General features: G+C 43.2%; 1 protein-coding gene across 3 annotated transcripts in view; it reads left to right on the top strand.

Moving 5' to 3' along the window:
• Positions 1-2,308: 2,308 nt before the first annotated feature.
• Positions 2,309-13,362, top strand: part of LOC125886150 (atlastin-2-like) — a 28,700-nt gene continuing 17,646 nt past the window's right edge. For all 3 annotated transcript variants that reach the window (XM_049572151.1, XM_049572150.1, XM_049572152.1), the window contains exons 1-2: positions 2,309-2,411; positions 10,818-11,104. In XM_049572151.1, the coding sequence (XP_049428108.1) occupies positions 2,351-2,411; positions 10,818-11,104 (348 nt within the window). In that variant the 5' untranslated portion in view covers positions 2,309-2,350. The remainder of the gene's footprint in view (positions 2,412-10,817; positions 11,105-13,362) is intronic.

Raw genomic sequence — 13,362 nt, 5'->3', positions numbered from 1 at the left:
AGGGACAAGAGGCTCGGGCCTGTGACAGAGCGGGACGTAAACACTGATGGCGTCCTCCTCAGCTGAGCTGTAACGTTAGCTAGCTCATTGGTGTGAGGTGAGCTGGCAGTAAAAGCATGCTTCCTTCTGTGCACTGATACAGTTGGCGGATTTTTGGTAGAAAGAAAGTAGTTCCTACATGACACTGCTCACAACAAGATCTGTGGATTGTTTTGAGTGACCAGGTCGTGATTTCTGGACGGAGACGTTGCTGTTGAGTTTTTCAAATCTAGTCTTTTTTGGCACTTTGAGCACCACAAGCCGAGTGCCATCTACTTCAGTTAGACATCTCAGTCGAGGATGCAAACTGCAACTTGACTGGCTGGCGGAGGTATAAAACCACAAGGCTGTAATTCTAGTTCATTTCTGCTATATTGTCTTGTGGTGATCAGCACAGTCTGAGACCAAACACGCAGGTTGCCTAAAAAATAAAAGTGTGAGCAGATGACAGTTGAAGGCTTCATGGAGTGTTTCAGCTGCACATGTCTGCAGCTCCTGTTATCAGCCTGCTCTGGTTACCTGCAGGCAGAATGCAGGCAGCAGAGAGCCGGTCTGACCAGCCCGTCATCTGATAACACGCCATCACACTAACATCCAGGTGTGAAGGAGACGGAGTGTAATCTGATCAAAGCAGCTGCTGAGGACGTCCTGTGACACACAAACACAGAGGAAACCAGGTCAAGGTTGGAACACGCAGCTACGCTGTCACTGAGAAAATGTGCAGAAATCCCAGAATGCACCAGCTCAGGATGGATTCAGCAGTTAGCGTGAGACGGGGGGGAATCAGCTGACTGTCTCCTCTCAAATCCATTTTCTACAGATGAGTCACAAGGATTCAAAGACAAGTTCCTACATTCAGGCTGAATTAGATCTGGTTTGGATTAAATGATGTTTAGCTCCCAGTCTGAGCAGAACTCGCACCATTAAAATCACTGGAAGCCAAATACATTATTTTTATACTGTTGCTGCAGGGAGACCTCAAGTGTTGTAGCTTCAGTAGATGACAATAAAAGTCGTTTTCCAGTCCTGACAGAACTGATTTAAAGCTGCACTGATCAGTGACTTGTTTTATGTGAAACGATCACCTGACTGCAGTCTGCTCTGCTCTACGGAGCTTTTTAGCCTTTTTTTTAGCCTCTTGTTTTTGTTTTGCTGCACACTTACTCTGTGGCCTTTTACAGCTTCTCTGTTTTGGTTCAGTCCTGCTGCTCTTATCACATTTTCCAGCCACAGCAGACAGCTGTTGTCTTGCTAAAGCTGCCTCAGATTTGTTCTCCAGCCGATCTGAGAGGGTTTTTAAAGAGTTCACAAAGGAGGAGAAGTTTCTCAACACATGAACTTTATCACAAACATTCACCATCAGCACATCTGAGGACACATGGGGTGCGTACCGAATCGCATACTTTTTCTTTTTACCTTTAGCAGGTACTACAGTGGCTCTTAAAAACTATGTTGCACACAGTATGCACACAGTCCTGTCTCATCACATCACACCATGAACTCTGACCCTCTTGCTTTTTTATCCGATACCTTGGAGTTGAAACAAAAGCCACTCACTGAAGAGATGAAGATCAACCCAGAGAGAAGTTATCACTGCACAGACTGAAGATTCTTTTTTGTAATGTTCTTATTATTTGTGTTTTTTAATAAATAAAAAACAAAAAACAGCCAAAATACTTACAGTACTTAGAGTAATTAGTGCTTGTGTAATGCAGAACAAGCACAATGTACAGAATAGTTATATTTTTCCTTTTGTCAGACTTTTACTTTTTTTTCTTCCTTGTTATTATTTTTATTTATTTTTTGTTTTGCAAAGCGTTTAATTTACAGGTCCATTTATGTCCCAGCGCCCACCCACGGTCATGTGCTCTTTGCTGTGACTGAAAGACTGAGATTGCTGATACAAGCAGCCGAAATATAATATAATATAATATGATATAATGTAATGTAATATAATAATATAAGATAATATGATATAATGTAATGTAATATAATAATATAAGATAATATGATATAATGTAATGTAATATAATAATATAAAATAATATAATATAATATAATAATAATGCAATATAATATACTGTAATGTAACGTAATATGCAGCAGAGTATTATTCTAAAGTAGCAGTAAATGGAAATACCCCAGTAAAGTACAAGTACCTCTGATGTGTACTTAAATTAGTACTCGAGTACATCAGAGAGGGAGTTGAAGGAGGGGGCGGGGCTTAGAGCTCAGTACTTTAGGACCTCGCGGACACCACCACGGCTTCGTGTTCTGTGACGTCAGGGCAGTCTGCTGCAGGTCAAGAAAGATGGCGGCGGAGGAGAGCAGGTTGAAGCAGCGGAATCACAAAAACAGCATCTTCAAAGAAGGTAAAGAACTCCTCACTGACCGAGGGTTAAAACGGTGCTACCGACGCGACACGTGACCGCGGGGTTACCGTGAATACGCGGTTTCCGTCGCCGCGTGTTTTGTAATGAAATGACACTGCAGACTGCTCCGCTTCGTCGAATAATCGCAGCTCCTGTCGTTTCGCATCCCGCTGCGAATACAAAAAAAACCCATATCACCGGAGATGTCACCGTGTCACCGGTGACAGTGACCGCGGGGGGAGTTTAAACCGACACCGACTCGTCCCCGCTGTGTGCGGTGTATTGTCCTGAAGCAGCCGGTGTGAGGCGTCTTGTTAAGCCGTCCATCTGTCCTCACCTTCAGCCCGATGAGTGTTTGTTGTTAGCCGAGCAGCTAACGGAGCTGCTAGCCTCTTCCAGCTAATTCTTCATTGTTCTGTTGTTTCTGACAGCTGACAAACGGCTCCGGTAACGGCTCGCAGGCTGCTAACGCTAGTTAGCTTCCGTTAGCTGGGTAACAGCATGAAGCAGGCAAAGTTCAGTTTGAGCTCAGCTAAGCTAGCACACCTTGTGAGTGGACACCAGGGAGGCTCAACAAAACTGGCTAACAGATACCAGCTCTGAGATACTAATGTTCTTCATCATCATCATCGACCACTGATTTTTCAGGGATAAGCTGAGCATGAAGCTCCGAGTTCACATCCACACAGGCAGGAAGGACACACAACATGTGAGAACAACCGCACTGTAACGATGAGAGCACCCAAGGATTAGGGACTGTTCGTTACTTATGAGGGGGAGGCATGCCACATATTATTTAAGCACTGCACAGGGACTCATGTTTGGTGTTTTGGCTCAGAGGAGGGACGCACAGAGTGAAATGGTTGTTAAGTTTTAGGACTGGATACTGTTAAAACCCTTTTGTAGCAATGAATATTTGTTTTTCAGCCAATACTGACGAGTGTCAAATCATTACTTCATTCAAGTTTAAAAGCGTAAAAGTTGTAGAGACCAGACGGTCAATTGTGGTTTTCACTTATCAATGTATCATTTTCTCAAAATCAAGATCATGCGTAATACTACTTCTCATTGTTATATAATAGGTGAACAGGTGAAATCTGTATTTTTCCACCAGTCAAGTTCATTTTTAATAACTTCACTTTTGTTGCTGTACTAGGTGTGAGGGGTGGGGAAATCAATACAGCATAGTATCACAATACTTCTCTGTGGCAATTTCATATAGTCACACAGTGCCAAGCATCAAAGTTTTATTACATAACTTAGTAATATTACAAGATAAACTTCAGGTAGACTACTTGAATATTATAATCAGTTGCTTTCTCAGTCCACTACAAATGTTTTTTGCTGCAAAAAAAAGGCTGAAGTGAGATGGACAGACTGAAAACTTAATTTTATGAGATAATACAGATGTTGACGATGTTTTTGTTTGGGGACGTTATTTGAGTTGTAAAAAAGATAATTGTTGAAGTTGAAAAGAGGCAATAAATGGGAATATACTGAATTATATTTTATCGCAACACACATCGAGATAATATTGACTCATTGTGAGTAATGTGTTGTGATAATATCGGATCGTGGAACCTCTGGTGATTCCCAGCCCTGTCAGGCACTGGCTTTTGCTTTTCACTCCTTAAACACTTTATATCTCGTATATTTTGATACCGATAGTGAATATTCTGTTTTAAAAATTAGACCCAGTGTCTGACCCTGACCCGGGGAACTCACTGGTTGTAACTGGTCTGTGAACGTTAATTGTTGTTACTGTAATTGGAAGCCTTCTCTGGAACAAGAATTTCACAGATCTCGGACAGATTCAAAGTGATAATCAAAATAATGCCAATAAATAAAACACTAAATAGAGAAATAAATCTTAATTCTAGTCAGCAGCTTTGTACAGACATTTTGTAAGTATTTCAGCTGACAGTGTGAACAAAATAAAAAAAGCAATCTCAGCTGCGGTCAACATCTTTAGTTCAAGTTTTACACCAACAGTTTCTTAATCAAACGATGACAACAGACGGACTTTGATGAGGTGGTGAAGTAACATGGGGTCATTTACTGCCGTTATTAATCTGTCTGATGTGACAAGGGCAGAAATCATGTTTATGGAAGAGAAAATGTATTCATAATATTGACTTGTGTTATTAATAGTCACGTTAACAAGCTGTCTTACCTTTCGCATTAGATGAGGCACCTATACAGCTGAGCGTTGAAGGCCCCGATCACACAGAGCGTTTTTCAGCGCGAGGCGCACTGCACTGTTTTTTTGTTTGTTTGTTTGTGTTTTTTTTAATTGGAAGCCACGAGTAAAACATTTGCTGCACATTTTTATTGTTTCCAGGCAACCACCCCGTCACCCCCTCACCCTAACCTTCCTGTGTGATCCGTCTACGGTTTATTTATCTTATGTATCCCGCAGTAATCAGTGTGTAGCTGCTGCCATGTTGAGGCAGAGGGTGCTGTCTGTAGCTCTGGTTGAGGGTGAGAGGCTGTCAGCAGATAAACAGAGATCTGTGTGGGTACATGAGACCCTAAAAAAGAGGCTGGATCATGGGGAGTACCACCAGTTGGTCCAGGAGCTTCTCCTCCATCATGGACGTTTACAGTACTGCACTTATCTGCTGTTTTCTATTCAGATGGTGCTAACTGTGCTTTGTAAAGTCGTATAGCTCTGGGTATCCAGCAACCACTACCGCCAGTTTCTCCTCCATTGGTTACCAACTGTAAACTTGTCGTCATGACCACCACAGAAGCCCCGCCTCTCAAATCATCCCATTGGACAATGGGAGAGAAGTGGAAATGACATGGGGCACTTTTCGGCTCTGAGTTGAAATTTTTTCAACTTTAGAATTCAGAGCACTCCGGCAAAAACACCAGGTGCCTTGAGCACAGAAACACAAGGCTCGTAGCAAGTTTCATTCTCATTAAAAATGATTACAAAAAGCTACCTCCAGCTGCTAAAATGCTTTCTGTGTGATCGGGGCCTAAGAGCGTTTAAGAAGCTGGTGCTGCTGGTGTTGTTGCAGCTGCAGAGAGCTCCGCTGACTTCATGTGTGAAGAACTGCACACTGTGTGCTAAGACCAAATGGGGCAAAAACTGAACCATGTGTCATGTGATGTATACACAGTTGTACTGGTGTGGTTATCCGATTATTCCAGATTCACATTTTGAGCTCTCCAAACTGCACCACGCTGCTGCAGAATGGAGGAGAGTTTCCCCTGGATACTGATGAACTCTGAGTCTTACAGATCTGTTGTTGCATGCCGAATCAAAACGGGCATTTTTGTAGATTTCTGATAAGGCGAGTGTGTTTCAGTGAAGTATGTCACTGAACTAACAGATTTGAGATTATAGTTTGGTGTGTAGTTTTGTTGTCTTACACGAGGAAAGGACATAGTCTGTCAGATACAATGTTAGGGGTGCACACAGGCTTTTCCTCAGTAAGAAAAGCCATTAATAAATATTAAACTGTGCTGGGATAGTTATTGTTTCACACCAGATTCACATTTTAAGACTTGAACTCTCCGTTGTGTAAATCGCTGCTGCACAATGAGGAAGAGCTGCAGTTTGGTCTTGTAAAGTTAAAGTTGAGAGAAACGTGGCTCATTCAACTTCAAAGTCCTTAGTTTGTGTTCATTTAGTCATTTCCACTCCACACCACCTGCGAGTGTCTCTTGAGGTCCAACAAACATGTCCCCAGTCCTGTAGATAAGTTTGGACAGTACACTGCTCTGTTGTGAAGGCAGCCGCTGTTTATGCTGCTGATAGTCCTGTTCAGCACTTAAACGCTTGAATAACAAGACATTTGAGCAGATCTCAGACCAGGATCCCTCCGCTCTGCTGACGGGTGTAATGATGCATTGACTGATCGAAGAGGATGACTCCATCAGAGGGCACTTCTCTGATATGAGGAAGTTTAGCCAGTGTGATATGATGATACAAGAATCCACTGGCCAGCTTGACCTGTTTGATAAGCAGGAAAATACGTCTGTGGTGTGTTGAAGTAATGAACCAATCATGTGTAAAACTCACTGAGGTGTCACTGCAGCAGGCAGAAATACAAGACGACGAACATGACCACTTGAGCCACTGAGCTATCCAGTCTATCTGAAGTGTTTCCTGTCACTCAGTACGTTTCCATCCACAGTGAAGTGGAGCTCCAGTCCCAGCTGGACGAGGACATCTAACTGGCCTACTGTCCTTGTCCCAGTACACAAGCACGGGAGGGGAATCCATTTATTGAGCCAAGTATGTGCGACTCCTCTACGATAGGTGGAGATATGCCCCTTTCAGCTTGTTAGTATTGGACCTTTTTCCTGTTGACCTATTACGTCACAGACCAAACAATGGACAAACAAGTTAGCTACGGTTAGCTAGCAGCTAACTGCTACCATGGTGGACAACTTTACAGCTCTGTACATTTGGTCCATCCAGAAAGTCACGGCTCTGGATGTAGATTTCTCCATGTTGTTACCGGCTTCTTCTTCTCTTACACATTTAATGCTATTGGACTTTTAACATTTATTTATTTATTTATTTATTGTTTATTTATTCAACAGGGACAGTGCACAGCTACTTAGCTGCATTTCCTGTCCCTGTTATATGGCGGCTGATCTCGTCCTCTGTTTGGAGGGTAAGGAGCTCCTGGACTTCATTGTTTTCAGTTTGTGGACATTTTCAGCTGCTGTTCTTCTTCTTTGAGTTAGCTGCTAACAGTTACCTTTTTAATCTCCCGCGGTGGGTTGCACACAACACCGTCAAAAACGCCACGCCTGCGCAGCCCATGATCCTGTCCTGCCTGCTGCCCCAGTTATACAGACACTGTTTTTGACTACCTCTGGTCTCAGCTCAGAGGCGAGACAACTCTGTCCTCCCATTCCACAATCGTACTTTTTATACCGAACACCAAGGTGGAATAACCTTGTGAAATTCCTGCCTTGAAGAAACGGTGACTCTGAGTCCACTTCTTATGAACCTGTTCATTAAGGGTAGCTTAAAAACCCAGCAGCTTCGTCACGTAGGTTTTTTCACGTCTTACCTCATTGACAGCAAACTGACCGTATCTGACTTCACACTATGATAATTACGGCCAAAGTTGTCACTGTAAATGGTGTTATGATGATGAACTGTTGGTAAATACATCCATTACAGGCTGAAATAAACCAGTTATACCAGTGTCAGAGTATACTGTGATATTTCAGTTGACAGTTATCATACTGTGTACATTATCTACAATTTTGGGGAAAAAATGCAACTGACAGAGAATCTCACCTTCACTTTACTTTACTTTACTTTACTTTACTTTACTTTACCTTATTTCATCTTTATTTTACTTTATACACATTAAAAAATGGTTTCAGCCCTGAAGCAACTTTGCTTTTTGGTGGGGAATGAATCAATGAATCATTTGAAACTGCTGAAAATGCCCGCCTAGATTTCCCAGCATTCAAGGTGACATTTTTTAATTCCTTTCTTATTATTTTTCCCCCCGACCATCGGCCCAAATTCAGTTCACAACGATGTAAATCAGCAAATCTGTACATAAGAGAAGCTTGAACCAGTTCATGTTTGATGGTTTTGCCTGACAGATAACTTCAGAGTTTCTGTTGATGGACACTGAATTTCTACTGTATTCAAGTTCTTCATTTATCATAAGCATAACAGAGAAGCAGTTGTTGGCAGTAAAAATCTGAAGTCTGAGTATTTTGCTGTGTGGAAGTGTTTTCCTCAGGCTGTTCATGTGCTGCACAGAGAGAACACTGGGACACTGAATTAACCGGATCACTGCTCTTCTTAAAAGTCTCCGTTAAGGCACACATCATCGTCCGAAAGGCGCCTCACAGCAGTTTGAATGTGGACCTGTACATTATTTAAATCTTCTCCAGGTGGATGTAATGCTGTATGTTTTAACCAGCGAGCTGTCTGCTGGCTGTGATGGAGGCCGATCAGTGTTGTTGTGTTGCTGCCTGCAGAGCTCTCACATGGCTCGAGCAGCTCATCGCTGACCTGAATGAAGATTCCTCTTCCCATGAGGCCGCAGGCTGCTCAGGCCTGTTCACTTAGCTGTGGAATCACAAGACATCGGAGTGAGCGCTGGCATGTAACCACGAGGTCACAGGTCCAATCCCCTGAAAGTGACACACAGTGACTTAGCCTCTCTCCAGTAATGTAAATGTTACACAGATGTTTGCAGCACCTGATTTCAGACCAGTGAGTTAAAGATGACAAAACCTTTTCCTCCGACCGGCCAGATGAAGGCAAAAGCACCAAAAAAAAAAAAAAGAGTCGAACACGTCTTGACGAAATATCCAGACGGCTGGAGCGCAGTGAAGTGTGAACGCTGCCGTACAAGGAGAGCTGGAGGCTTTGCTAGTCCACAGGTTAAAACTGACTCTGCAGAACAACACTGACTGATGGCTCTGTCTGTTTACTGTAAACCTCCAGCCAGCTCTGCCATCCCATAATAGCAGCCATTCCCCTCAGCCTTCCTCTTGGCTGAGCTCCTGTGAAGCTGCACTAACTGGAGGAGGTCAGTGAAGTTTTTCCATCCAGCAGCCGCTGTCACTTCTGAACATCAGACTTTATTGATCCCTGTGGGGAAACTGACTGCAGTCAGACTGCAGATCCCAAAGACGACCACGTCCACTCTGATGCAGAGCACTTCTTCTAAGTGGACTTAATAGGGCTTCATGATGTGAAAAAAATTGCCACATACAATAAAGTTGAATGTAGCAATTAGGGAATCATGAGAACCAGTACTGAGGTACCAAGTCGACGCTAAATTCTTGCAACGTGACAGTACTGTCCTTTCTTTGGAACTGTAGGTACTGACAGCAGCATATTCGCCAACAAGTGTTCTAGTCTGCTGTTAAATATCAAAGGAAGAAGAAGAACACCTAGCAGCACGCAAGAACAACATCAACATGTGGAAGATGAAGTGCAGCTGCAGCTCCACCTCAACGCCAGTAGTGTGACGAGGCGCTGAGAGTCGGTTCCCTGCTGTAAATGTCGGTTTTTTTGTTTTTTTGTTTTTTTTTTTAAACGTGCCTCTGTGCTCACAATAGCCATGGCTGGAAGCGTTACGTTTTGGTTACATACGTGTGTATTTATTTACATCTGTTTGTCCCATTCTCATGAACGTGATACCTTAAGAACGCCTTAAGAGAATTTCCTCAGACATGGTCCAAATGTCCACTTGGACTTAACACTGAACTGATTTGTTTCTGGTGGTCAAAGGTCACTGTGACCTCATACATGTTTTTGGCCATAACTCAAAAATTCATACACTACAGTAATAATGACAACTTGGCACAAATGTCTAACAGGATAGAATAATGAAGGTCAAAAGGTCAAAGGTCAGCTTGACTGTGACATCATCATGTTTTAACGTCATATCTCAGGAACAGAAGGGGAGACATTTGCTCAGATACTGAATTGGTGACTCTAATCTTGACACTGTGCTGATTGTATAGATCTTCTGTGTGTGAAGCATCCATGTTTTCACTGACATGGATGGAGACTGTCAGAGACACTGGACTGGTGGGCGGAGTCATACAACCACAGGGTGGACTGGTGGGCGGAGTCATACAACCACAGGGTGGACTGGTGGGCGGAGCCATACAACCACAGGGTGGACTGGTGGGCCGCCTATGTTTCTCCCGCTCAGCCCAGACGTCAGACAATGTGAAAAATCACTCGTTCAGACCCTCTCAAAGTTTTTCTGAATATAAAACCTTCACGGATAAAAAGCTCATAAACCAGAGTAGAAACAGAGCCCGTTGCCGGCAGGGTTACAGACGCCTCTTTATAATGGAGGTCTGTGGGGAAAATGACTTTTGGGATTTATTAATGGCAGTACCGTGAGTGACCGCTAGCACAAGCTGACAGTGAGGGCGCCACATCAGATCTTTTCCTAACTGTACATGATGTGAATGAGCAAACATCAGATTGTTTCAGTTTTTATGCCTCCTCACCAGAGGTAGCCGAGGCATTATGTTTTCGGGTTGTCAGTCCGTCCGTCCCATTCTTGTGAACATGATATCTCAAACGCCACAAGGGAATTTCCTCAAATTTGGCACAAACATCCACCTGGACTGAAGAAATAACTGATTAGAGTTTGGTGGTTGAAGGTCAAAGGTCAGTGTGACCTCACAAAACATGTTTTTGTCCATAACTGAAGAATTCATTCACTAATTCTGACCAAACTTGACACAAATGTGTAACAGGATAAAATAATGAAGGTCAAAAGGTCAAAGGTCAGCTTGACTGTAATTCTAGTTTCATCTTTAAAAACCAGTAGCAATAACCAGTTAAAGCTCAGCGACCGGTGTGTTCATCAAATCGGCTGCAGGATTGGTTTTGAATCTTCTGCTCAGTCAGACTTTAAACACAGCTCTCTCCTTCAGGTGGCCACGGGTTCAAATCGGACACGTCCCCGATGAGGCGTGAGGAGGAGGAAGACGACCTGCTGGAGGAAGAAGAGGAGGAAGAGGTGGGCGTGGCCAGGCCGGTGCAGATTGTGGTGGCGGATGAGGAGGAGCATTCCTTCTCTCTGCAGGAGGAGGCTCTGGAGCGACTGCTGCTGCAGGAGGAGGTGCAGGACCTCCACGTGGTCGTCGTCTCGGTGGCCGGAGCTTTCCGAAAGGGCAAGTCCTTCCTGCTGGACTTCATGCTGCGCTTCATGTACAAACAGGTACCCTGTCGACTGAGTCATGTGACACATGTCTCTGCTAATGTGCGTGCAGCTCTTACTTTGAGACTTTCTAAATCATAGGAATTATGTCGTGAGTGAGTCTTCATATCCACCCCTGGCTGTTCATATACATACAGTCTGTACTTTACTGCTCTTTGCTCTTCTGGTTAGATGCTGATTTCATCCTCTGTGCTCTGCAATCACAAAGGTTAATCTTAAATGTCATGAGTCAGACTCTCAACCACTGAGTTATGATCATTTCAGTTCTGCCATAAGGTTCATTCTTGACTTTGCACAAACAACCCAAACTCTCTTTTCTGGAGCTTTTAACTGTATGGCACATCATCTTTGTTAGCGGATGGAAATGTTGACGGGGAAACTCAGTGACTGTTGGAAAGTGTCTAAATAAATTCAGTTTGTTTTTAAGTCCAACTTTCCTTGGAGAGGATCTGCTCTGCTCATATTCAGGTTCATACTTGTATTTAAGGTTTCTACTGGAACATGTTTACACACTTAATGTTCAAAGAGACACCTGATTGTTCACCCTCTGCCTCAAACGCTCTGTTTCAGCACAAATAAGAGAGGACTTTTATTGTGAAGAATCTATAGGAAATGAAATGTGTTATGACGATGTGTTAAGCAGGGACTCTTAATTAGCCTGATTGGGTTGAGGTGTTTAATTTAGCCAGTGTTTCCCCCTCGCTCTGCTGCTGTGAAATCTCTGCATACACAACTCATTCGCTGTTTCCATGTTTAGCGTCCAGAGTCGAGGACGAGCACGAATTATAATTGAAGGCTGATCAGAGGAGCCGAGCAGTAACTCTCTCTGATGATGTCACATGGTGAACAATGAACCCGTGTAGGCTTCATCAGGAGGAGAGCGAGTTAACCTGTAAGCAGTCGGCCAAAACTAGTAGTAGTAACTAGTTACTGTATAACAAATATTATTATATATATTATTATATACAGTATAAAGGCTTTTGAAGTAGGTACTAAAAACTATGTCTGACTGAATTTGTGCTCGTTCAAAGGAAAAAAGAAATCATTATTAAAAATTATTTTTTTTAATAATGATTTCTTTTTTCCTTCGCATAAAAGGGGGAATAAATAACAACAAAATAAACAACAAAAAACATCTGTGTCAGTATCGGCCCAAAGTTTCACAGTCGGTGCATCCCTCGTATAAATACAAACACTAGCTAAATGGACCTGCGTTAGGTGTGACGTAGTTGAACAGAACGCTTGTTAGATTTATCAGGGGCAGATGTCCTGCTCACTAAAACCAACAGAAGCTAAAAGAAACGACCTCGTGACCGTTTTTCTTTCAGTTGTAAAATCAGTTTATAATCTTCATATCTAAGCCCTGTCTTTAACTGAACAAACAGCTGCTGCAACAGCTGGAAAAAGCAAAAACCAGTCATGTTTTTACAGCTGCAGTGTGCTAGAAGTTACTGAAATACAACGTTGGCCCTGGCTCTGCACCCTGAACTGAGGTCGCCCTTACGTCACTTTTGTAGCAATAAGATCACGTTAATTCTCAGCTGAGTTTTCACTTTTATCCAGTTCAGATCAAAGATTTGCAACGAAATGAGTTGAAACTAACAACTACTGTCAACGCTCTGTTCTTCAATGCTGTAAGCACATACAGCCAGCAGCAGCAGTGACTCCGACACCGGCACACCGTGAGGACGGAAACAGAGGGCTCTGTGGGGACCACCTGCTGCAGCAAGCCAACACGCCGTCTTTGGTCATTTTGACTTGACCAGCGGACTTCACTACAAGCTGAACCAGCCGCCGGCCATTTGACCAGCTGAGTGTCAGGTGACACCATCAGCTGGCTCGAGTTCAGCTCAGACCGGCCAGTTCACACCGCTGACACTTTTCTCTGTGACAATCTAAATGGTTTTGTCTCGTCATGAATCTTTGGTCTGAACTGGACTTTAAGGGGAAATTGACTGGAAATCCACATTTTAAAGCCCCCAGACCTCCTAAACCGGTCACATCTTTGTCACCTTTTTCAGCCCTGATGAGTTTGCAGCTCTAGGTAAAAGAAATGCAGCACACTATGACGTCACACTGTAGAGAGTTGAAACAACAGTTTGAGTATTCAGAACTGAAGCCTGAGGCTTTACTCACAGGGAATGTTGATCTATATGTTTAAGTCACTATTTGAAACTTCGTACATGTTTTAGTATGAACATCCTTCACTGGAACGTTACATATGAGACAGAAAAACATAGAAGGTCCCCTTGAATCCA

The sequence above is a fragment of the Epinephelus fuscoguttatus genome, linkage group LG3 (genome assembly GCF_011397635.1).
Source record: "Epinephelus fuscoguttatus linkage group LG3, E.fuscoguttatus.final_Chr_v1".
NCBI lineage: Eukaryota > Metazoa > Chordata > Actinopteri > Perciformes > Serranidae > Epinephelus > Epinephelus fuscoguttatus.
This window is presented reverse-complemented; position numbering and strand designations above follow the sequence as displayed.